The 26,106-nt window shown below is 46.4% G+C and overlaps 1 protein-coding gene across 17 annotated transcripts in view; it reads right to left on the bottom strand.

Moving 5' to 3' along the window:
• FHOD3 (formin homology 2 domain containing 3) overlaps nucleotides 1–26,106 on the bottom strand; it is a 411,645-nt gene that overhangs the window by 336,803 nt on the left and 48,736 nt on the right. For all 17 annotated transcript variants that reach the window (XM_074352245.1, XM_074352246.1, XM_074352247.1 and 14 more), the window contains exons 2-3: nucleotides 17,466–17,572; nucleotides 8,333–8,397 (exon numbers count right to left, since the gene is read on the bottom strand). In XM_074352245.1, the coding sequence (XP_074208346.1) occupies nucleotides 8,333–8,397; nucleotides 17,466–17,572 (172 nt within the window). The remainder of the gene's footprint in view (nucleotides 1–8,332; nucleotides 8,398–17,465; nucleotides 17,573–26,106) is intronic.

Here is a 26,106-nt window from a genome sequence, read left to right as displayed (position 1 = left end):
TTTCCCCTAAGTTAAAATATGTCCCTTTAGGTATTTCCAACTTAGTAGAAATTTCCCAAAGAATCCCTCTCCCCAGAAATGTTTTCTCCAAGTCTCTCTAAAAGACCTGAGAAGTACCTGAGTACGCACCCAATCCTTGAAGAACTTCGACTTAGCAGGACATCAGCAAGCCATCCATCCTACTTGTCAGCTCCCAGGCCCTCTGGATATCAACGTCTCCAGGAACGAGACAAAGCATTTGTTTCCTGACATGCATTCTTACTGATTGGTGACAAAAGTGAGGTCATCTCTTTATAGGGATCGGTGCAGGTGCAGAGAGCCAGGCACTAGACCCCACACGCAGCTCAGACCTGCGAGCATAAAGCATTTGTAGGAAGGACTCTCCTAAAGAAGTCAAAAGCACACTGGTTTCCTTACCAGGGGTTGCTTTCTGGATAGAAGTAAGGTTCTGCTGGACAGCAGCTTTGGAGTCCAACTGCCAGCACAGGGTTTAAACTTGGAGCATCTGCTACGGAGTGTCTCCACCAATATGACTACATTCTCCAGGGCCATTTGCGGGGAGGGGGGCAGAATTTCATGCTCCTTGTGAAGGAGATAAGCAATCACCAGGATAATGCGAAACCAACACAATGATAATGGTTCTCAGGCAACGTTCACATTCTGTCATCCAACATCTAGAGCTCCTTAGAGATGAGAGGTAACAAAGTCCTACAGAGACGATGAGCAAACAATTGAAATACGTTGAAAGTCTGGGAGTGCGGGGGTACAGAGCACAAATAAGAACGAAAGCTGCCGTAAGAAACCAGGATACACCTGCTTTTCTCTCCTGGGCTTCAGTTCCCATTTGCTCATGTCCTTTCTTGATGCCTCTTAATTTCTGCAGCTGACCTGACTTTCCAGCTGCATCTGGAAGGTTCTCGTGCTCTCTCATGGGTTTGTGTCTTCTGTTCTTTATTTACCCCCACATTTATGTTTACCTGAGTGTCTACAGATGGTGGAGTCATTCTTTAAATTCATTCTCTAGTTGTTCTTTTTAATTTGTGGCAACACATCCTTCCTGATCTATCTCCATACCCTACGATGACAGCATTAGGGACAGGCATGTTGACAACTGAGTGGTGTACTTTACATCCTTCCCGTGTCTTGCCTCCATTTGTGGGGGCTGGGGGAGGGTACATCTGTCAATCACTGTTTGACCATGCGGCAACTTATAACACGGAGCAGAGAGAAGGTGCCAAGCTAGTCTCCCCCAGCCCAGACCCAAAGGCCTTCTAGACACGGGGACCTTCTGTGGGGTCTGCCATCTGGGAGCTGAGACAGATTAATAGGAAACAGATGATAAGAGGTGTTTAATCTGATTAACCCAGAGAGCTTGTTTTTACCTAGAGAGCAGAACTCTGAGCAAAAATGGGTCACAGACTTGACAGAGTACAAAAGGGAAGAGAGTTCTTTAAAAAAGTAAATAAATAGGCCCTGGAAGTGTCCTTCTGCAACAGGAGACTCAGGATTTCAAATCCAAACCCATCTTGTGCCAAGACTGCAGCCAGCCACTCGGGACTCCGCGGAAAGACGGCAGAAACGAGAGGTGGGCTCCAGGGCTTATGGAGAACCACTGGATCCCTACATCAAAGGACAGAAGACAAGAACTGTGACCCATGGCACCTAAATGCACTAGGAAAGAGTACGGTCAGGATGCTGTGACTTTGGCCACCGTGACATCCACAAACAGGGCAGGAGGGAACCCCCGTCCTAACCGACGGCTGCGGAGGCAGGACCAGAACAGGACCGGCCCCCTGTTGCTGCAGGACAAGAAGCCCGAGTCCAAGACCCAGAGTTAGAGAAAGAAGGGCGGGGGTCCCACTGGGGCCAGAACGACCTGGGGGGCTCCTTGTCAGAGAACAGCCTGTTTCACTCTGCTTCTGCAGATACACAGTGGACCGGGGGGGGAGGCGGGGGGACCAGGGGGCAGCACATCAGACAACAGAGAGCCACCAGCACCTGTGTGGACCCCCTACCCCGGCACCCAGACGAGCCAGTCAACCGAGCTAGCGCGTGTCACTGCGCAGGCGTCTCGGCGCCCACAGTGCAGAAGCCAATGCGGAAGCACCACGCGGTTGCCATTAGCTTCAAGAGTGTCAAAAAGGCATTCTGATGTCTCCAGAAGGAAAGGTCTAGTTTTAACAGAAACCCCAAACCGTCAGAATCAAGACGCAGTAAGGGTCACTCGGTTAACACTTAGCAGCCCACTTGCAGGGCAAACGTAACATCAGAAAAGGTAGCTGGAGGGGAGGGAGCCTCCCTGCAGGGCCAGGAGGGCTCAGACACACAGAACCAGCTCACACGGAGCCAAGAGGGAAAGACACCCAGAGGCAGGGAAAGAGGTACTCGCTCAGCAAGGTGGGAGAGGATGGAGGAGGCACGCCAAACTCACAGGCATGAGAAAAAAGGGAGAACCTGAGAAAGGGACTGCAGACCAGGAGGGACTGGTGGCAGGACTCATGGATCACCTCCACTCCACACCTCTGCATACAGAAGCCCAGCGCCCTCTACACTGTATCTCCAGGGGGTTCCAACACTGGACAGAATCTGTAGCTCGCCGGGAGCCATCATCCACACCATACAGACTCACACACCACCTCCATCACCACCAATGGAAGCCGGCCTGGAGACAGGATGCTGACCCATTAAGACCGCACACAGTCTCAGGATCCTTCCGAACATGGTGGCCCAGGGAGCCACCTCCTCCGCATCTGCTAGCACACGAGCTGAATCCCCACAGCCACTTTTGCACTAGAGGGTTCTTCTTGAAGAGATAGATGCTCCACTGTTGGTCATTCCGCTCTTTGCTACAGCAGAGCAGTGCAAAGCACACAGCTGCAGGACTTAGCTGGTGACTGGAAAATGCTTTGCAAATGATACACTGATGCCTCATTCTGTTGATGTTTCTCATATACAGTTACATTCCCTCCAATTATGAAAAAGGAAATGCCTTTGAGCATCTTTGAATTTGACCAATGGTGCTGTTGCAAAATACATTTTAATTGACAACACTAGGGTTTTTGTACAAAATAGTAATGAAAGCCATGGAAGGTTATAGCTTAATCTTTGAGAAATGTTCTTAAATTTTATTTTTAAGAGTGTAAGGAATAATGTTTTAACGAAAGAAGACAAATTGTCCCAGGATCCTTACTAAGAGTAAGCAAAGGGGTATTTAAACTGATCCACCAGCAGAACTCGATGGGAATATTTGGTTCTTCAGTTTCACCACCATTTAGGTCCCACTGAATTTTGTGAATTCCTGTGTTTGTATTATCTGTTCCAAGAAGTTACTCTGCCCTGACTCTTTGTCATCTCACTCATTGACTTAGAAAGTGCCCTTCAAAGGACTCTGTTCACTGGTGCACTTCTCAATGAATTAAAATTCATTTCTGTTCTAGTGGGGAAAAAATTACATCTGTTGATGTTGCTGGAAATTGACTAATTTCCCGCATCAGTGGATGAAGCGGCCTTTTCCTATGTCGTTTTCTTGCCTTTAAAAGTGTCTGTCTCCCTGTGATTTGATCTTTCATGAGCAATGAGACTAATCTGGAGAGATTAATCACTTCGGATTCCTTGCCAGCTTCTGCCGAGCTCACCTCTTATCTTCACGGGCAGACCTCATCCTCACAGAGGTTTGAGGGAAGCCTCTGAAGGGTTTAAAGACTCTTTGCACCAAGTTGTTTCTCCCGACTACAAGTATAAATCACACTTTAGAATCGTCAGCCAATTTTTTATCCTTTCATTTCACTCAATGCTGGATACTTGAAAGTGTCGGCCTTATGGGTCCCAGGGAATCAATCAACTGGGTTTATTTTCTTGATGAAAAGACAGGGTCTGCTTCAGAAAACCGAAGCGCCAGAGGTTTTAAGCCAAACAAACTGCCTTCAAAGTCAGCAGATAGAAAACACTCAGATATTAACTTTAGGACCCTAAAGACATCAAACCTTATTTTTTTTAAATTCGCAGTTCCGTTCCTTACCCACGATTCTCCCACTCCTCTTCTCCTCACAATGAGATTTAGTCACCAGAGCCAGTTGGCCCTCTGAACATTCTTCTGGTGTCTGGCAATAGGATGACTTGACGGGACCAAAAAATTTATTTTCTCTAGCTAACTTCATGAAATGCGGACTTCACATGCCTGTCATAGATTTTTTTTTTTAATTTATATCTGTAAGTTCATGCCCACAGTATGACCATCATGGCTTTTTTCTTTTCTTTCTTTCTTTTTTATTTTATTTATTTATTTATTTATTTATTTATTTATTTTTTTTGAGTGACTGAAACTAGATTAAGAAGGTAAGGCACGCACTGTTTACTACCTTATGTTACATCAGTGGGCACACTTAAAATGTGCAAAGGACTACAGCGGAGAGGAGCTCAGAGGTACAGGGGGCCTCTCTCCCCACCAAAACCTCACTCCAGCTTCCTGCTGCGTGATCAGCAAAGACCTGTCTCGGCGCCTAGCTGTGACTGTCGGAGCAGCGCCCCGCGGCCTTCGTTGCTCGTGAGGTTTGCTATCTGCTCTCATCCCAACGGGTACAGAGTTCCAAAGTTAACACTGGAGAATTCCAAAGGCACGTCACCTCCAATTCATCAACATGCAGTCCTAGATTCTAAACGTTCCTATACTTAATAAAAACAGGAATGAAGGAAAAGAGAACATAGGGTGAAAAAAACAGTATTTTGGAGAAATTTACTTGACAGCACTTGAAGCCCATGAGCCTGAGCAGATCCCAGATCCCTCCAGTCCAGTGGTGCGGTGGGGAGGAAGGTCTTTGGGGGATTTGCCTATGGTCTTCGGCAGAAGGCAGCAGCCACTGTCCAATGGCTACAATAATTTAACCATTTCTCAAATGGTGAAGAGGGGAAATAATCTTGAAAAGAAATAAGGACTCAACCAACTGATGAGAAATAGGTTTTCTCCCCTTTGTCATGTTTTCCTTTGTTATTTCAATAGAAGATGATTCCAGGTTTTTTGTTTTTTTTTTTTAAATCCCAAAGAAATCCCATCTAACACTGCCCTTTGGAAGAAGAAAGAACACGTCACAATGGGGGCTGGTGGGTACATCACACATAAGATGAATACATTCCTCTTTCATATATAAACCAAAGGATAATATTAGTGCCATTATAATAAATCTATTCCAGATCTTGCCAATAACAGGAAATGGAAGGAGAAAGAGGATTTTTTTTTTAACACAAAGGAAAACCTTTGCCTTCTTGGGTACCGACGTTAATTCACACAGTCAAACCCTCTCAGCCGACATACTCGGGCCTGAGGTAACTGATGGTGAAAACTGATGAAAGCAGAAAATCCTTTAAAAATGATACATACACACCTTAAGACTTGACTTTAACGTGCAGCCATAGTGACTGATGGTCCTGTTTCCTGGGCTGAGACACAGCTGGTGGCCAGGCGTACAGCACAGGAGATGCACCCTCACACCGCTGGGGGCCATGACCCTTCTTTGGACAGAGGTCTGATGGAGCTCCCGCGGACCTTCCTATGTGAATGGCGCCCAGTCTAGGAGTACGCAGTCTCGTAATTCCCAATCTCAGTTTCTTTGAAGTCGAGCAAGAACTGAAGATACGTATGAAGACTAGACTCTCTCCGGATTTTTACAACATTCCCCCACCTTTTATAGCTGTCCCAACCCACTCACATTGACAGGCGTGCTTTTGTAGTCACCAGTGTTGAATCTTCTCCAAAATACTCACAGCAGTGACTTTTTCTACTTGCATTTAATCAGTTTATAAAATGCTGATGTCCCATTTCATTAAACTACATAATTCCAGTAGCAAGTGGCTCAAGGAGGTTTGAGAACAAACACGCTGATCCTGTCAGCACCCAGTTCCACCCCTCGAGCAGGAAGACATGGGTGTCCTGGGAGAGAGTGGGCTGTACCAGCCGCTGGTGCCCAGGTGCCCCAGGGACAAGACTTGTGTTGACACGTACTACACGGGACTGTAGAAGGATACAGCAGTTAATGCAGTGAGTCAATAACATGGAAGCCGGCTAGAAAAACTCCTGTACTTGAAATCTTTTAAGTGTCTACTGCAAGAGTGAGTTTTCTTTTTTCTCCTTTATTAAAAAATTTTTATTGCAGTGCAGTTGATTTACAATCCTAGTTTCAGGTGTACAGCAAAGTGATTCAGTTATACATACACATACATATATATTTTTTCTTTTCAGATTCTTTTCCATTATATGTTATTACAAGAAATTGAATAGAATTCCCTGTGCTACACAATAGGTCTTTGTTGCTCATCTATTTTATACATAATAATGTGTGTCTGTTAATCCCCAACCCCTGATTTATCCCTCCCCACCCTTTACCTTTTGGTAACCATAGTTTTCTTTCTATATCCACGAGTCTGTTTTTGATTTGTAAATAGAATTTATACCTTTTTTTTAGATTCCACATATAAGTGATATATCATACGATATCTGTCTTTGTCTGTCTGACTGACTTCAAGAGTGAGTTTTCTTAAAAAGAGTTAGCTCATTAGGCTTTTGATCTAACCTGTTTTAGTATAAATATGCTTTCCACTGCCTTACTGCTCCTGGGAAATACCAATTCATACTCATGTTCCAAATCTCTATGGGTTATCAGCTACGTTTCAACCAATACTTAACTTCCACGGTATTCATAGCACCTTATGCCTTATCCAGGCAAATCCATAGCCTGGATTTGTTCTAGAGCCACGAGGAGGGTGGGAGGGGAGTTTATCCAAAGTCATAAGTCACAGGCCTTTTCTTCAGGTAGACACGGCTTATGCACATAAAATAACTGGGAAAATATAAAGCAGGTAATAAAAAAGCAACTAATCACATATAATCAAGTGCCCACGCCTAGCTGAAGGTAACTCAGTGCTGCAGGCAACAGAGACGCAATCGGTCAAGGCTGAAGGTCCTACAGATCTCGCCTTGTTTCCAACAAGATCAGGAACCGTCCCAACCCCCGGACGCTCTGGCCCCTCAGGTTTGTGTGTCGGTTACACAATTACTCGCCAACCACAGAGTCAGACAAAAGATATCACTCAGGGCACTTGCAGCCTCAACCACTTAACCCAGAATGAGGTAAAACGACATGGATTCCCCAGCACGTCCAGCTGCGCCCTCACCCCAGCCCTGGGTCTCCAACAGGGAAACTGGGGGAAGGAGGAGGGACCAGAAACGGTTCCTTCCACTCCACTCGCGCATTCCACGCCCCAGGTGTAGACAGGGCCACAGCAGGATGACTGATGCTCTCCTGATCAGAGGCCTGAATTAAGACCACAGCCTGGGGGGGGCAGGGTATAGCTTAAGTGGCAGAGCGCATGCTTTGCTTGCATGAATCCTGGGTTCTATCCCTAGTACCTCCTCTAAAAATAAATAAATCTAATTACCTCTCCCCCGCCTCCACTGCCAAAACAAAATAATTAAATAATACAATAATAAATAAATAAAATATTTAAAAATTTTTAAATGTTACAAAAAGAAGTTTAAAATAAAAGCATTAAAAAAAAAAGACCACAGCCTGTATTAAATAAAAGCAAAATGACTCAGATATCGCAAACTTCTATGCATAAGGTGATTTTGAGTTCCTTTCTTTTTTTATGATATTACACACTTGCCTCAACCTGACCCAATAGCAAGAGGAAACCTTCAACAGAGACCAACTACTTAGCATAAATGACCGCCTTCATTGCCATTCAACCTGTGCACACAGGTGGGGAAACCAGTGGGTCCAGGAAACCCGAAGGCTGCAGGAACAGGCTGAGAGGGGCTCCTGTGTGACCACAGGCAAGTCGTCAGCACCACAAACACATCTGCTCAACACCACACTGCTCTCATCCTCGTGCGCCCCGTCCAGCACTGCCCCGAGATTTCCCTTTCAGTTGCCTGAGACCACAGCCTGGAGCCTCAGACCCCACTTCCCCACGAGGAGCCGCAGAGAGCCACCAGGAGGCCTGCCAAGGTCACTTCAGCTGGCTGGAGGTTCACACTGTCACAGCCCCAGGAAGAACCCCATCTCTCCGAGCATCGCCTAAAAAATAACCTCATGGACCATCTGTCTCCCTCCAGCTCTACTCACTGACCAAACAGCAAAGGAAGTCAGAGTGAAGCGGGGCTTCCGAAACAAGTGCCGGACGTTGCTCCACCTAGCACTCCAGCAACCCGTGCGGGGCTAACCCAAGCGGGGAGCCTAACAGCAAACACCACATTTTACTCCCATCAGAGGCCATTCTCATCACGTGTTTAACGGCTGAGGGCAGGTGGCAAGCGTCCCGCCCCGCAGATGTCACTCACCGATGCAGGCGTGGACCCTCACGGACAGCTGCGTCCTCAGGATGATGCTGTGCTTCTTGCCGCGCCTAACGGAGACAGGAGACAAAACATTCAGGGCATCAGGGGAGTGGGCAAGAGGGCGCCTGCCTGCTGTCAATCAACTTGAAGGTTCTGACACCCCCCGCCAGGGGGAGGCTCCAGACAAGCAGGCACCTAAACAGAACAGGAACCTACCCTGAAATAACGTGACGTCACAGGGCCTTATGGAAAATGAAATAATAGAGTTGGACCCTTTGGACTGGCACACACATTTCACTGCCAAACCTAGTGGGCTCCACAGAGTGGCGAGTACTCGGGCCTGACCGTATTGGGAAAATTTTAAAATCTGTGCCCGAGAAGTGAAATCCCTGGCATGTAACAGCACAGATCTGCCTGATCATTCCCATGGCTATTTTTCACATGTTTTTGGATACAGGGGAAGGACACACGTAGTGGGGTAATCAGTAGGGCAGTCCATCAATTCAAGACTTGCAGCTTTTCCCTTCTGCTTTTACAGGAAGACCAGAGACCACCAAAGAGAGCAGGAATGTCAACTGGCACAACCCCTGTCTCACTCTTGCTTCCTTTTCACTTTTCTTACGAGAAAGGAAAAAGGACAGCCCCTCCCCAGTTCTCCTCCCACGAGGGCTCGGCCAGCTTTTGCACGGAAGGACCAAAGCCCAGAGCAGGTGAGGAAGATAAAGGAGTCCAGGCTACTTGAGGGTAACAAAGGCTTTGAGGTTTGGAGGAAGGGGGAACCAATGGACAAAGGTTAAAGGGAGCCAGCCCATCAGCCCTGGAGCAGGTGACAGCGAGGTTTCTCAGTGGCTGAAGTCCTCTCCCCATCAGGGCTTCACGTCTAAGAGTCTCCCTACACTCTCCTGCTCCCTGGTTTTGCGGTTGTGCTGGAGGAGACGGGGACACGAGTATCGTGACTATGAAGTCACAGGAGTTATATTACTGCGACAACTCTCCGTATCGTGACTCTCCGTATCGTGACTATGAAGTCACAGGAATTATATTACTGCGACAACTCTACATTTTATTCTGGAGACCAGATAAGAGGGAAAGCGTGGTTGCAAAGTGGTTTTGGGGTGATTTTAAAAGAGAAAGGAAAACCACTTGCAGAGTGCTACAAAGGCACGCAGTTGCCCGCAACCCGGCAGCCCTTCGTGGGGAGAGGATCTGCCGTCACAGCCCCTTCCAGCGCCCGTGAGCCCCTCCTTTTCACTTTTGCGACGTGCAAGACACTCGTCTGGAGCTCACACAAATATAGAACACTTGACCCATCTCCAGAGGACAAGTTTGAGATTCCTGTAAACAGTCTTCTTCAAAACTTTCTTTCTCACGCACAATACATCTTCTCTCTTGACAGCTCCAGTGTTGACACTCCTTCAATTCTTGTGATCAGATGAGGAAGAAAGTTCCCATTCAGTGCATGGAACTGAGTTAGTGAGCAGCCTTTTGTGTGAACCCGCCAGGAAAGGCGTTCTGGGGATGGGGGCAGCCGCCACCGGGTGTGCAACTCACCCAGAGCTGAGCCCGGGGCTGAGCTGGGGGCAGAAACCAGTGAACCCCTGATGATGATGGCCAGACCTGAACTATTATAACCAGCAAAACCCAAAGCCCTTGAATCTGGAGGATTTTCTGTAACTCCTGTTACTAGCAGTTACGAGTCAGTAATAAATAGCAAATGAACAGATAAAATGCATGCTCTAGATGCCCAGAGGTGGGGAGCACAGGATGGCAGCAGAAAATATTTCAGAATACCTGAAGTTCTGAAGAAGTTCAGAAAGGGCCCACTGAGAGCCCCCACTTTATCTTCAAACAACTGCCAAGTTGCATTTGGAGGAAGTACTTCAGTTTTCCCACAGAATTCTCCAGTCCTGTGGTCACGTGGGGTTTCAGACACCTGCATGAGAACTAGGGCAATCCTCTGAGAAGCCACGCAGCCCCATCCCTCTGGAGGGGCCATCTTTTCTCTGCTTGTGCATTGAGAAACCAGGCTATCGGACTGGTTAAGTTAAACCCTAATGGAATTTAAGAGCTCCAAGAACAAAAAAGGTCTACTTTTTAGTAGCTTTTTCACTTTTAATTCCTCTGCCTCAATATTTCCACCTCCTTCCCTGCCTGCCCTTGTATGCAAAATCCGATGATGGAAGAAACCTGAGTGAAACTGGGAGCCAAAGGCTGCGGAAGCCCCCTAACACGGGATGAGGCTCCAGGCTCCAGGAGCTCCTGGCAAAGGAGGGGGCCCACCAAGGTGGAGGCGAGGGGGTGGTGAGTGCAGCCAGGTCCACAGAAGCTGTCCTCCCTCTCCCACCCAACTCCCGCTTTCTCCCACCTGTGGTGTGAGTACCACTGCTGTGCCCATTTTGCAGATGAAGAAAGCAAAGCTTGTAGTAATGATGTAACCTGCATAAAGTCACGTGGCTGGTGGAAACAGACCTGGGCTAAAAGCGGAGTGTCTGTCTCCACCATCACTCACACCATCTTGCCTTTTGCTGTACAAGTGCCTCACTCTAGAACCTTCTCCAGCACTTACTGAGGATAAAAAGTATCCTGAGGGCAAATACACGGAGCAAAGGATATTTTTCTGTGGCTGAATTTTCTGTTTCTGTAGCATTGCCAATATTGTGATTTATGCAAAGAATAGAAAAATCAATATAATGATTTAATGTAATACTACCTTAAAGATAGTAACAAAGTAATAAATTAAAGATAGTAATAGTCTTAGTAATAGTCCTATGGTATTAATGAAAAAACGGGTCAAAAGAAGTAATTTGCTCAAATTTATATTGTAAGTACTGAAAACAGTACTGGGATCTTGAGATAGCATATACCAAAATATATGTTTCTTTTTTCTACTGCATGCCATCATGTGTTACATACCTTAGAAGGAAATAACATGGAACACTGATATAAATGTGTATGTCCCTGTGAAAGTTTACTGTGTATCATCAGAATAAACAAAGTGATAAAAAAAAAAAGTGTCCTGGGTGTTTTTTAAGGAACTGGTTTAACCTCAATACTAAAATCTAACAAAGAGGACACATGAACAATTAAGATGCAAAGATCTAAGAAAACGTTGGCAAACCAAAGTATGCAATTTGTGAAAATAATAAAACAGGACCAAATACGGTTTATCTTAAGAATTCAAGAAGAATTACAAGAAGCCTATGTTTTATTTCTCTGTATCAAGTATCAGTGTACAGGGGACACACATCAGGAAGCTCTCCAAATTAGAAAGCTTCCCTCCTTCCATTACTATATTTTCTAATTGATTAATGCTGACACATTAGAGAAAGATTGAGTGTCATGCATCTCTTTATATATGGCCATCTTGCAGCTAATATTGATTCTAAAAATCTTCTGACTGATTCTTTTGGCTTCTTCTACAGAAATAATCATATCAACCATTTTAAAATAATCATTTTATCCTCACTTTTCTAGTAAATATGCCTGTCTTCTGTTTCCTGGCTAAAGCTTTCAGAGCAAAATTAAATAATCACGGGTCTACTCTTCTCAGCCCCCAGTGGGATACTGTGTCAGTTTGGGTTCAGAAAACAATAATCATAATCGCTGTTAACATTTACAGAATTCTTATCTTGTGCCAGATGAGGCTCTAAGTACTTTATACCGATTCAGTCTTCATAAAATTCCTATGAAGTGGGTAACATTATTGCTGTTTTTAAAGTGAGGAGATTGAGGCCCAGAAGAGTTATGCAACGTCGCTGAAGTCACATAGAAAGTGACGGAGCTCGGCCCCAACCCGGGCAGCCTGACCCCGGAGCCTCCCAAATGCTGCCTCCCAGATGGGTGTTCTCATGCACGCTCTCATTCCACACGTGTCCACTGGCGTCTACCCTGAGCTGGACTCTACACTAGGTGCCCAAGGGACAGTCAGCCTCGAGACAGCAACACAGAAATCCTGCCTGCCAGGCTGTCGTGCAGATCTCGGACTCACGACTGCAACGTCAATTCTCATCTGAATCTCCAGCCTGCTGGCCCATTCTACAGATCTCAGGTTTGCCAGGCCCCATAATGGCGTGAGCTAATTACCTGAAGTAACCCTCTCTGGGCAGACCAGGTGGAATGGACAGATTAAGCTAGATTAGACTAGATGGATGGACACCAAGACAGGTATCTTACTGGAGCTATTTCTCTGGAGAACTCTAACACCAAGTTGGGGTCTGCCTTAGGGGAGCTCCCGTGTTTCCAAAGTAAAATCAGTAAGAGGCTGTCAATGTGTGTGCCCTCGAGGCACGTTAGTGGTCCTTCTCTCCCTGATACCGGCAGGCTGGATCAGCGTCACAGCTGCCCCTCCTTCCAAACCCGCCTGTTTGCAGCGGAGTGAAATGGGAACGCACCAAGTACTAGACTCTGGTGACCCAGAGGCAAAGGCAGTTTGGTTTGACCCAAAACTCCCCAGGCAGACTCAGATTCCATTCCTATCAGTGCAGCCACTGCCAGGGAAACATCACAGGCCTCAGGCAATGGGGTGCCCACCCCCTAGGCCGATGCTACCCAAGCAGTGAGGGCACCAAAATGTACACTCAGTTCAAAGAGACTCCTACCAAGGCACACGTGCCAGGGATGTGATGGCACTAGCGCTGAAGGAACTGGCCAAAACGTCTATTTCTCAGAACTACCATAATGTCTATGGCCTTGGGAAAAAGATCTGGTTTAACCAAATAAGTCTCATAGAAACCCATATCCCCATCTCTCAAGAAAATATTTCTATAAGAATACCATGTAACATGTACATGTAATGTAACTTGCATTATCTTATTGAGTGGCTTGGAGCCAAAGGCTTGACTTTTTCTCACAATCAGTAGCAGAAATCAATGTCCCCAGATATTCCTCCACTCGAATTCAGACTCAGCTGTCATTTCAGTCAGGAGCAGAAAACACGTGTCTGATGATACAGCAGGAGCAGAGACTAGGGGCCGCCAGCAGCTGCCCCAGGAATGTGCCAGCCAGCGCTCTGCTGAAGAAGGATCTGAATCAGTCATCAGCTAGTAAAAGGGTGGTACTTGCGAAGATTGATTTGCTCAGAAGCTCAAAGGCTAAGGGAGCTAGTAGCCACTACGCTCATCTCCAGATGTGTTCTGGAGCATAAACTCCGAGGCCAGCTGTGCGATCCTGGACAAGTTCCTTAGCTTCTATGAGCCTCAGCTTCCTTGTCTCCGACACAGGCTAATATTATGCTTTTGGTGTCAGATCTAAGAAACGAAGCTTTACTCCTATTTTCTTCTAAGAGTTTTATAGTTTTAGCTTCTCCCCATCAGGTCTCTCCTAATGGGAAAGAAGGTTCTGTTCAACCACAATTCCCAGTTCCTGTGCAGTCCTACTGCCCCGCTGTCTCAGCCCCACCTTCTCTCCCTGCCCCATCTCCAGCTGCATCCCCCCCTCAAACTACTCTCTGCTTCCTCTCTTCCCAGGACACCGCAAAGCTCCTCTGTACCACTCCCTTGGCCTTGCCTTTGGCCTCTCACAACCCGAATTTTCTGTAGCACAGTCTTCTTAACTGCCCTTTCTTTGAAATTTTCTCCTGGCCGAGGCAGACACTGCAGGTTACCCACCCAATACCCATTTTCCTCTTTTGTTTTATAAAAAGAACCTGATTTTGCTTGTGGTGACAATGTACCCACCTAAAAACTATATTCTCCAGTCTCCCTGGCCACCAAGAGTGGCCGTGTGTCACAGTTCTCTTCAGTGAACTGTAGATGGAAGTTGCCAGTGCAGGGTCTGTAAAAACCCTTTAAAAGGGACAGACCCAGCTGGCATCAACGTTTGCTCCTCATCGTCCCCATCTAAGGCAGGGACTACAGAGGTGGAGGGTTAGCTGGACACAAGCCCACTGCCATGGTAGGATCATGGACCTAAGTTCTGGCCAATGGCATGTGAGTGAAAGCCATGTGCACAAGGAATGGACACGCACTCCCTCTGTCCACTTCCGTCTTCCTGGCAGCTGGGATGCAGATGAGAAGGTAAAAGCTAAAGCAACCACTCTGGACACAGAGATGGAATTTTCATTTTGAGGGTGGTATAGCTGCTCCACCAGTCCCAAGGAAGATGGCCTACATTTGGACTCTTACACAAGAAAGAAATTTTTACCTTTATATCTAAACTGCCATAATTTAGAATCTCTTGGTTGCATCAGAGAAAGCTGTACCCTGCCGAGCACATGACCTCCTGCGCTGATAAGACACTGGAGGGAGAGCAGCCGTATTGTAACTACGATGAAGCATGAAAGATGAAAGCTACAGCCTCAGGATGGCAGAGTAGAAGAAGAAAAGAAGCCGGGTTCCTAAGAGCATCTTGTAATCAACATATGGTCCCCCAAGTGGCCTAATTAACCACATCTTTTTTTTTTTTATTAATAGACTTCATTTCTTTAGAGAAGTTTTAGGTTTTCAACTTCCTTCCTCCAAGAGATCACCCCCAGTCTCCCTGGTCCTTGCTGTTTCTCCCCTGGGTCCCAGGCCAGTGTTCCTCACCTGGCCACCTCACACCTTGAGCCTGGCTGAACACAACCTCAGATGAACATGTGTCAACCTCTTCCCTCCCTCCCCAAACTGCCCCAACTCCACAGCCTGCTGCGGAGTGGTCCACCAGCTGTACACTCCCCACCTAACGTCCATTTTTTCCCTCCTGTTCCGCTCTACTCAACTAGTATCGCATCTCCAGACTCACAGATCCCTCCCCCTCCTCCAATGGGCCAAGCCCAGTCCACCTGCCTCGGCCACCAGGTTCAGACCCACTAGAGTTCTGGAGGGAGAGCATGCCAGGTGAGAGTCACCCTGCAGTGGGTGCTGTTTCAACTAGAGCCAGCGTGTGAGCCTGGAACTGGTGACGTCCTTGCACAAACCAACCATGTCACCATGGGTGCAAACAGACATCCTCAGGAGAACCTGAAATGCCATTGCCCGGAAGCTCCTGGGGTGGCAGAGGAGTGCAGACCTGGAAATCAGTCACATCTGTGGTCCAGCTTGGCTCCACCATCTACCGGCTCTGCCTCCCTGGACATGTAACCTAACCCCTGGCCCTCCGTTGTTTCCAATGCAAAATGGAGACGATAATATGCAATCCCACGTTTGTGACGACTAAGAGAATGAACTATTAAACAGACACGCTGTGAATGAGGTGCCTGAGATGACACGGTGGCCGGGACAGCAGCTGCTCCATGGATGTTGTTTTCCTCCCTACTCTTAACTCAATACTGTGATCTAATATAGTAACTTTTTTTTTTCTAAGGTGCCATCTCCAAATCAGTCAAGTTTTGAGAAGAAAGAAAAAAATATCAAACAGGTCACGGTCCTCAAGCACAATGTCACTAGAGACGTTTTACAAATTGGCTATGATCTATGCTTAACACCCCTGGTATCTGTTTGATCAATGAGCCGTGAAGTCATCCCATTGGAGTGTCACCCAGCCTGAATGCTGACATCTGAAATAAACGAATGTCATTGTCAAATACTTGGTAAAAACTACAGCAATGGGATTTCCCCAAATCTATCAGCCTAATAATGTCAATTTTTTTAAATGATGATGAGGAGAGTCTGATGTGACTTAATAAGGAAACCCCCCTACGTGTGTCCAGCCTGTGGCAGGTTCCAGGGTCCTTCCCCACATGCTATTGGTGTGGCCCTTGGACCCACTCAGAAGACAGGAAGGGCATCCTCAGGGACCCTTACTGGTTCCTACCAAGGACCCTGGTCCTGGCGCTCAAGGTCAGGCCCCTCAGGAGTCCATTCTGGGATCCTGCCATTTACCTGGCCAGCAGGGCTCACTAAGTACCTATAACGTGGATCGAAAATGTTGGGCTGAATATTCAGCCAGGCCCAGTTCTGACCTAGCAAGATTCTGGCAGCAGAGAAAAGGGATAATTAAAGAGGGAAGGACCATAACTTGTGATGGGCGTTAAAGCCAGGGAAACCCAAGAAGTCATCACACACACTCGTGTCAGGTGGGACACTCACACCAAGAAGTTGTCCATTTTTCCTCATTTTTTGAGCCATTCATGAAAAATCAGCACTCTCAGATAATATTCATCTGACTGTAACCTATTTTTAGCTCAGGCAAGGCAGCTTCAAAACAACTTTTGGGTAGGTCCCCGAACACCAGGTCCAAATGGCTGGATGTTATTAGGAAAGCCACAGGAAGCCTCTGAAGGCTCCTCCATAGGAAGGTGATGAAACCAGAGATAAACCTGGCTCTGGATGAATGACAAATAGAAAGGGAGGAAGGGCCCCATCAAAAGGGCATTCCAATAATCTCATCAACATATAGTAATACTTTACAAATATTAATTTCTTGGTTTGGACAAATTTGCCACGGTTATGTAATATGTTAACATTATGGGAAACTGGGTAAAGGGTATTTGGGAAATATCAGTGCTTTATTTTCAACCTTCTGGAAGTTAAAAAATCATCTCAACATGAACAGTTAAAAAAAAACCTGGAAAAGAATAAAACTATCACTTGAAAAACATAATCTAATAAATATCAGAATGGCTGACCGTATGGGCATATTCCACAGTGGTTTCACTTTCTGTGCACATCTCTTACTTTTTTGTGTGAACTGCTTTATTCAGACTCACAGCAATCAGAAATATTAAACAATTCTAGATGTAGGCTAAACATAACTTGATGTTAGTTGACATAATTAATAATTATTTTCTCTACTGTAATGAGTTCAAAAGATTGTGATATAGTGTAAGATGATCTAAAAGGGCATTTGCCCAAAAGACACTAAACATCCAGGAAGTTGTCATTAAAAACAACGTGTAAAACAGTTGTCAATCCACAGTAATCTTAATATTAATTTAAGCATATTTGATTTTTTTAAAAACTTAGACTGTAAACACCATGTGTGTAATTAAACTATACAAGAAATTTTCCTATCCCCAAGTAGCCTCATCAAGAAGAGTGGCTCAAATTCAAAAGCATTTGCAGTTACTGCTGGTGAGTCACCTGCAGCCCCCTTTTTTTGTGTGTGATTGTGAGTGAAGATGGTCAAAGCTATGGTGGTTCCTTCAAAAGATTTTAAGGCCTCAGTGCAGCCCTGTTTCTCTGAAGGACCAGCTGGCAGGGACAACAGCCGCTCTTACCCAGCGTCATCCTGGAAGCCTTCTAACTCGTCGCGCTGCTCGGCCAGCGTGGCCTCCAAGTCCAGGTAGGTGCCGTTGTGGGAGAGCTGCAGCGTGCAGTCGTCCAGCTGCAAGAGAAAGAGCCCGTTAAGCCCAGCCTGCTCCCGGATTTGCACGGAGAGATCACTTCACGTTGCCCTCATGCGTTGTTTAAAATGCAGCATTATTCCGAAAATTGGATCAGAACTGGAAGAGGAAGCATGTTAGTACAAATAGATTGGACACAAATTGCATAATTGATAGACAGAAATGGCACCTGCTGAGGAAATGGCATTGACAGGGCCCAAAAGACATGGGCGGGGTTGATGCCACTTTGCACTCGGGGGCGTCCAGGAGAAGCCAAGGATTTGGGGAGTGGAAACCAAGATCACAAGGCCAATGTGTCCATGGATTCAGAGACCAAGAGTTCAAAAGACAAATTTGGTGGGGAAAACATGCTGTCTCCTTTGACCCAGTAAGAAGCCTACTAATTCAGGTCCTGCCTGGCACATTGCAATTAATAGCTGCTCGATAAAAAGGGCCCCTCCTACATCGTTGGTGGGGATGTAATTTGGTGCAGCCACTATGGAGGACAGTACGGAAGTTCCTTAAAAAACTAAAAATAGAGTTATCCTATGATCCAGCAACCCCACTCCTGAGCATGTATCTGGAGGATACTCTAATTTGAAAAGATACATGCACCCCAATGTTACACAGACATAGAAAACAAATTTATGACTGCTAAAAGGGAAGGGGCGGGAGGAGGGATAAATCAGGAGTTTAAGATTAGCAGGTACAAACAACTATATATAAAATAGATAAACAACCAGGTCCTACTGTATAGCACAGGGAACTATATTCAATAACTTGTAATATACTATAATGAAAAAGAATATATATATACACATGTATAACCGAATCACTATGCTGTACACCAGAAACTAACACAACATGGCAAATCAACTATACTTCAATTTTAAAAATTCTTGCTTATGAAATATTTTTATAATTGAACTGAAAAAAAAAACATTCTCCATCTGAATGGCAACATATCCAAATTACAACACACCAAATAGGACATTAGGTCTCTTTGTTACTAATTTCATTTTTAGAAAATTTACTTAACAAATACTTATATGATGTTAATTATGTTCCGTTCATAATTCTAACCATGTTACATCGTTTGATTCTCACATGAACCCTATTCATTTCTGTTGCTATCCCCCTTTTACAGAGGAGGAAACTGAGGCACAGAGCGAGACTAAGGTACTTGCCCAATGTCACAGCTGGTAAATGGTGGAGCTGGAATCTGGATACAGGTCATGTAAATCAAGGTCACATTCTCAATCACAAAGCTCTGCATCCTTTCTAAGGTCAGAGACCATCAAAGACATTTACAAAATGCAGCTTCTGTCATCTGAGTGTTCTGGTGTGGTCAAGGTAATGCCACATGTTTGCCAACCCCATTCCCTTTCCCTCTGGGAACAGAGACCACACATCCCAGGCCTATAGTTGGGCTACTGCTGTGTAACTGAGTACTGACCGCTGGAATATCAGTGAAAGGGAAGAAGGCTCCCAACAGACCTGGCCACACACCCTCACACAACTGTCCACCTTTCTTCTCAGGCCTGTGGCCAGATGCAGAGGAGCCAGAGAGGATCCCAAAGCCTGGAAACCAGCAGACCTGGGACAGGAGGAGCTCAGGTTCCTGAATCACTGCATGCAAGCGAGCACTTTGCTGCCCAGCCTCCACTGGCCCATCCCAGACGGTGACAAGAACAAGACGTGAGCCTCTGCCAGAGTATGTCCTTAAGGTTCTGAGGTTGTTTCAATGAGCCAGCACTACATGACATTTAGAATAATCAATACACTTAAAAATACAGGAAAGTAATTTTACCAAAGGTAAACATTATGAGCTCATCCAAACGTATCAGTAACTTCATGCTTGATTTCTCAGGCTGTAAGTGTGGCTTTTATTATTTATCCACTTGGTGAGTTAAGGCTTTTATTCCAAAATACCAGAAGGTTGGAGAGAATGGAGGCAAATACGTGGCTACTTTAAAACATCTAGGTAAATGCCGGATAATCCTCCCGCTGTAAGTGAGATTTCAAACAAGGAATTAGTCTCCTTTGATAGAAAAGCTTTGCTTATTACCCTCAACAAGAGAATCGTACTCTGTCAGCTTGTCTGGAACCAGCATTGATAACAAGTGGCTAATTCTCGCAGAGACCCCGCCGTTCCGTGTTTCTGGTTATCCTCACCAGAATGAAAGGAATTTGTTCTTTATTATTTATAAGAAATACCTAGTTAAATCATTTGAAGGGGTTAATCCTATTTGATTCACTTGTTTTATTTCTCTAATAACCAACTAGTAAAGGCGTGCTGGTCAGGATCGACATTCTTGACTGGCATTTTACAGATGGTTATCTGATCTGTGAAACCAGGAACCAAACAGGCCAAACACCCTGTACCGTGGTACCAGAGGTGCGCCCAGGGTTTGGGGGGAACACCTAGGGGAACTGGCTCCCCAAAAGCAGCAGACAGGAGGGATTTCCTGCAAAAGGCATCCTCCTGGGCCAAGGGTCTCCTGTAGGCTGAAATCAGACTTTATCATCCCTCACTGGAAACTTCCATTAGAAACTGAACCTGTTACCATGTACACTGGACCATGCATAGAGCTGACATCACTACAGATCATTCTTGCTTTTACCTCCCACTGACATTTTCAACTAATAAAGCTTACTTGGTCTGTTCCATTGATATTATTAATCTTTCTGCTTATTTTTAATCCCATATATAATCTACAGACTAGAAGACAGGAATAATGAAAGCCCTTTAAAGCATAACAATTTAGTTTGCTTCCGCCCCTGCAAATGTGGGAGCCCAGAGAAGGAAGCTTTTGGATGAAAGTTTCTGCTTCCCTCTCCAGGAGGTCCGAGGTAACCCGAGGCTGTGGTCCACACTCAGGCCAGACAGAGAGAACCCAGTCAGAGAGGAAGCACTGCTCCGGGGTGGAGAGAGACAGCTTGTGCACGTGTGTGTGGTACACATACTCCCACTGTGGCCGGTTTCAAGCTACCAACGTGAAGTCACTGAGCGTGGAGCTAAAAAACACAGAGGCAGACAAGACTCAAGAGACCGAAGTGACCTCCCAAGCAGAGGCAAAAGTAAAACGTACAAAAACCGTTAGGAACCAACCTGTTTTGAGTATTTTTTTAACTGAAGTATAGTTGATTTACAACATTGTTAGTTTCAGGTGTACAGCAAAATGATTCGGTTTTATATATATATTGTTTCGAGTACTTTTACCTTTGTTCTAATATCACTTTTATTCATTACACGTTTATACAGGATAATTTAATTTTTAATAATGACTAATTGAACACCTCGTTCACAATATTCCTGAGATTTATCAATTGGCCTTCTCGAGCCGCCAGGCGTCCAGCACACACTGCTCCTGGCCCTCGAAAATCATTAATTAGAGGCGCCTAATTGGAGAAGAGCAGGGAGTGGACGAAAAGCAGAGCGACCCTGTCCTGGGCTTTCGGTCCTCACTGCTCCCCCATCACCCTATGCTCTCCTTACTTGGGGCAGAGGTGGATTCCTGGGGGCCACCAGTAAGCCCATCCTTACAGGCAACCATGGGTATTTGCCACATTATCTCCACCCCATACCTTCTGATTTTATTCCCAGCCACCAGGGCAAGTATCTGGTTTGCCTCAACACGCCCACCCCGCACCAAGTTTCCGTCTCCATGCGCTCCCGCCAGCCCCAGATCACAACAGGAAGCCCACCATCTCCCCAGCTTCTGACAACAGTGTCCCAAACCTGAGCAGGACTGCCTGCTCTCATCATCCCTCTCCTCACATTCAAGGCATCATTAACTACTGCCATTTCCATAGCGATTTTAACAAAATTATATGTCAGGCATGGGCTGGGCACCAAGGAACACATACACACTTCCTTTCCTCAAAGATCATTTTTGTCAAGTAAGCATGACCTGCCAACAGAACAAGAAGAGAATAACAAGCCATCCAAATCAGCCGTCAAAATGTGTGGACGTTCATCCTCAGTTATATTCCTTCTGCTATAATTAGAAGCCATGGCCTCGGAGACCCAGGCATCTTCCCTAAAGCTGCCCCAGCCCCCGCCCCTGCCAGGAGGAAGGCTGCCATTACTTCCATGGCCAGGTGTCAGGACCCTGCCTCCCTAATTAACATTTGGGCGATGTGTGCTGGCAAGTCGTTCAATTAAAACCGAAACGATGACTCTGCGCCTTTTATTCCCTCGAGAAGTGTGTGTGAGGTCCTCCCAGTAGGGCTACAGGAAGGGGGTAAGGTCAGACACTGCCCCCTCTTGGCGAGCCGGGCACATGTGCACTAGTGGGCCCCAAGGACGTGGGCAGCCTGTGAAGATGTCAAATGAATCAACACACCCTGCCTGCTCCATTCCACAGCACGAGCCCCGCCATCATCACACCCCAGATGCACACGTCTTAATATTTAAACCATCACATGAGCCAACGGGTACAAATCCAAGACTTCTCGGCTAGACTGACCCCCTGAAACAGTAAAATCCCCTCCATACCCTGGGGTTGGGCATCATTTTTACAAACTGAAAGGTACCCCAAATGCATCCTTCAATCTTGTCAGGGACAACTAAGGAATAGTTACAAAATAATGCAGCAACGCCAACAGGCAGTGAGTGAGTGGAGATTAACCCTAGTCTGGTTACTACAACGGGGTAGATGGAACTATCCAGCCCCTGCCTGCAGAGTGGAGGATTCTAAAGACACCTGCCTGCCAGACCAGCTCCTGACGGGAACCTCAGCTCCTGCGGACACAGAGGCAATCAGATCCCCTCCCTGGGCCTCTCAAGTCAAATGTCTTCCCAAATGACTTAAGGGCCCTGGAATTTCCTGACTCTGGCAATCTTCATGTCAGCCCTGATCCCCTGGCCGCATGTCCCCTGTGCTCCTTTCTTGGCTCCAGGTTCGGTGGCCAGGACACTGCCGGGCACTTCAGGACACAGGACAAAGCCAGGAGCCCTGCGGGAAGATAACATTACAGGGCGACCACAGGACAGCAGTTTGGGGAGGCTAGGGACAGTGACAGTCATGGCAGGAGGACCAGGCTGCAGGCTTTAAACCTGTAGCCAGGACCCTGGTGGGGGACAGGGTGCTCAGGAGGGGTCAGTCACAGAGCCACTGGAGGGACCCTTCCAAATACGCTGGAATGTGGTGCTGCTCCTCCAGGTCCAAACCAACCATTAAAATGGGCCCTGGATCTCTGGAGCCATGGAAAGAGCCCTCCACTCCTTGCAGACAGCTTGCCCAAGGTCACTGGGGTTCTTCTGACTGTTCCCACAAAGCCAGTGCATTCAAGAAACGGCAGACACACCATCCTGGGGGAGGAAAAATATCTAAAACAAGGCTGATGTCATGTCTCAACTTATATATTCTTTTCTTTCCTTAATCCAGTGAAGTGGCATGTTCCTGGGGTGGCTTAATGATTATCTGGGTTTGGCAGCAGGTCTAAAGTAATCCTTAGTCTGGGCAATAAAGTTCTGGGGAACTCTGAAATAGATCTCCATGGAACTGTTCTATAAATACACCCGAGGTCTGTCCATTGAGCTAATTTGGGTTCAGAAATGGGAAAATATATGCTGATTTTTTGTGGAAGAAAAAAACTAAAATAGATGTCATTTGCTTATGTCATTTCATCGGTTCCTCTCGTCCCTGCACCCACATCCCTTGCAGTGTAATTTGTGCAGCTCCCTCCATCAAGAGGTGGATTCCTTCTCTGCTCCCGGAACCAGGGCTGGCCTTGCTTCGGTCAATGCAGTAGCAAATGTGACCTGGTAGAGACCTGAAAAACCCTTGCTCACTCAGGCTGGCCTCCCTTGTTGCCCCTGGGACTCTGCCAGCACATGAAGACAGCTGGGTTAGCCGGCCTCCAGGGTCCCTGGGTGTACCTGCTGCTGTCCTCTGTCCCCGGTGGGGGTCTTGGGCTCCGGAAGGGGCAGGGCCCTGCCGACAGCCCGCCCACTGCCATACACTGGGTGAGGCCAGTCTGGGTCACCAAGCTTCCAGATGACCCACCAGCAGACGGCAGACACAGGAGAGAGCCAGCAGTTATTACACTGGCCCAAAGCAGAACTGCCCAGGAGACCCATAGATTGGTGAGCAACATCTGATGGTTGTTGCTTTCAGTCAATCTCCACTTCCCAGAAGCCTGCCACCTCGACCCACAGCAGACAGGCAGCCCCCCCGGGACTGTAATTCCACACCCAAGTGCTCAGTGCCTGGAAGAGTAGGAGGTGAGGGGCTCACCCCCAAAAGGTGCTCGCTGAACACACCATGACGCGACCGGCTCAAGGCAGGACTGCCATCGCATGCCCAGCCCTCAGATGCCACAGAGCATGCATGCCTGGCCCTGCCCCTTCCGGAGCCCAAGTCCCCCACCAGGGACAGAGGACAGCAGCATTTGCTGGGTGGAAAGGCCTGGAGCCCCAGGGAGGAGGGGAGTGGTCACCCTCAAACCGCTCCCAGGGAGGCGAGAGGCAGCAGGAGGTGAAACTCCCATGAGCTGTGGCTCCAAGTCCCCGAGCGTGTTCCATCGTCCCATCGTACCAAAGTATGAAGACTTGTTCAAAGTAGCAGCTGCAAGCACAGGGCCTTTCAGACTGCACTGGTCACACACCCACGAAGCCAGCCCCGCTCCTGGCTCAGAAATGAAGCCCGGCTGTGGGCCCCTTCTTGTTCTGGGGCCCAGATCACCGTGGGTGCCCTGCGAGCGCCACTCCAGGCTCATCCCAGCTCTCAGAGCGGCCCACAGGCAGTCAGAGCATCAGATGGTCAGTTATGAGAGAGCTGCACTGCTTCCCCCTCAAATGGTGCTCCTGCCACCAGGCAGTCAAAGTGGATGGCCACCCTCAGCTTTGTGGTTCCTTCTAAAGCAGCAGTGACTCGAAACTGGGATTAGATGACAAGCAAAACAAGACAGGAAAGAGTGCTTTCCAACCAGCAGGGCCACACACCCCTTTCACAATTCTTAATAAAACCTTCACAAAACCCTGGCTCAGCCATTCAAGCTTCTGTGGCCTATGGTTCCCCCACCCCACATGGGCCACTGCAGAGAAACTGGGTGGAGGTGCCCACGCCGTGGCTGCCCTCAGCCATTTCCTAAGATGGGTGGTGAGGACAGGGCGTTTTCATTATCCTCCAAACCACACATGCCTTCCACGTTCATTCCCTTCATATGGATAATGCATTTCACAATAAAAAATGAACAGTTTCAGTATGGAGAGTCCTTAAACAACTGAAAATAGAGTTACCCTCCAATCCAGCAATCCCACTCCTGGGCATATACCTGGGGAAACTCAAATTCGAAAAGATATATGCACCCCAATGTTCATAGCAGCACTATTTACAATAGTCAAGACGTGGAAGCAACTTAAATACCCACCAACAGATGATGGATAAAGAAGCTGTGGGGGGGGTGTGTGTGTGCATATATATATGTATGTATGTATATGTATATATGTGTGTGTATATATGTATATGTATATATGTGTGTGTATGTGTATATATGTACAAACACACACATATATACAGTGGAATACTACTTGGCCATAAAAAATAAAATAATGCTATTTGCAGCAACATGGATGGGCCTGGAGATCATCATACTATGTGAAGTAAGTCAGAGAGAGATAAATACCATATGATATAACTTATACGTAGAATTGAAAGAAAAAGAACATAAATGAACTTATTTACAAAACAAAGAAAGACTCATAGACATAGAAAACAAACTTATGGTTACCAGAGGGGAGAGGAGGTGGGGAGGGATAAATTGGGAGTTCAGGATTTGCAGATATTAACTACTATATATAAAACAGATAAACAACAAGGTCCCACTGTATAGCACAAGAAACAATATTCAATACCCTCTAATGGCCTATAATGAAAAAGAATATGAAAAGGAATATATATATATATATATATACACATATGTACGTATGACTGAATCACTATGCTGTACACCAGACATTAACACAACATTGTAAATCAGCTATACCTCAATTTTTGAAAAATGAAGTTTCATATAAAGATGTAATTTTATGTATTTTAAAAATAAAAGCAACACTGGGTCAGTTTCCTGAAGAGAAAGACCAAATGAAACGAATTTACATGGTATCAGAAGAAACCGGTCCTGTTGGCGAGCCCTAATAAATCATCTTTAAACTTCTAGATCTCCAGGGGCCCTTTTAGACTCTTCAGAACAACAGGTATATCATGGGTATTTAATAAATGTTTAAGGGTGAAGTACCAGTGTATTGTTGAGGATCCAGCATGTGTGGGTTATGAAATAATATGAATACATTTACTTTGAAAGCGGTTGGATTTGACTTCCTCAGAAATCTTTAATAAGTTATGTTATTTATGGCCAGCAACCTCAGCGAGAGAAGCAACGTCCTGAAATTGATTTAGGCAGTTTCCAAACCAAGCCCCAGACTTCTATTTAAGTCAACAGAATTGCACAGCTCACCAACCAAAGGCGAGGACCTCTGCCAAATTCTACAGGAAAGAGACAAAGGCAAGGTTTCTCCCATTAAGAG

The sequence above is a fragment of the Camelus bactrianus genome, chromosome 24 (genome assembly GCF_048773025.1).
Source record: "Camelus bactrianus isolate YW-2024 breed Bactrian camel chromosome 24, ASM4877302v1, whole genome shotgun sequence".
In the NCBI taxonomy this organism is placed as follows: Eukaryota; Metazoa; Chordata; class Mammalia; order Artiodactyla; family Camelidae; genus Camelus; species Camelus bactrianus.
This window is presented reverse-complemented; position numbering and strand designations above follow the sequence as displayed.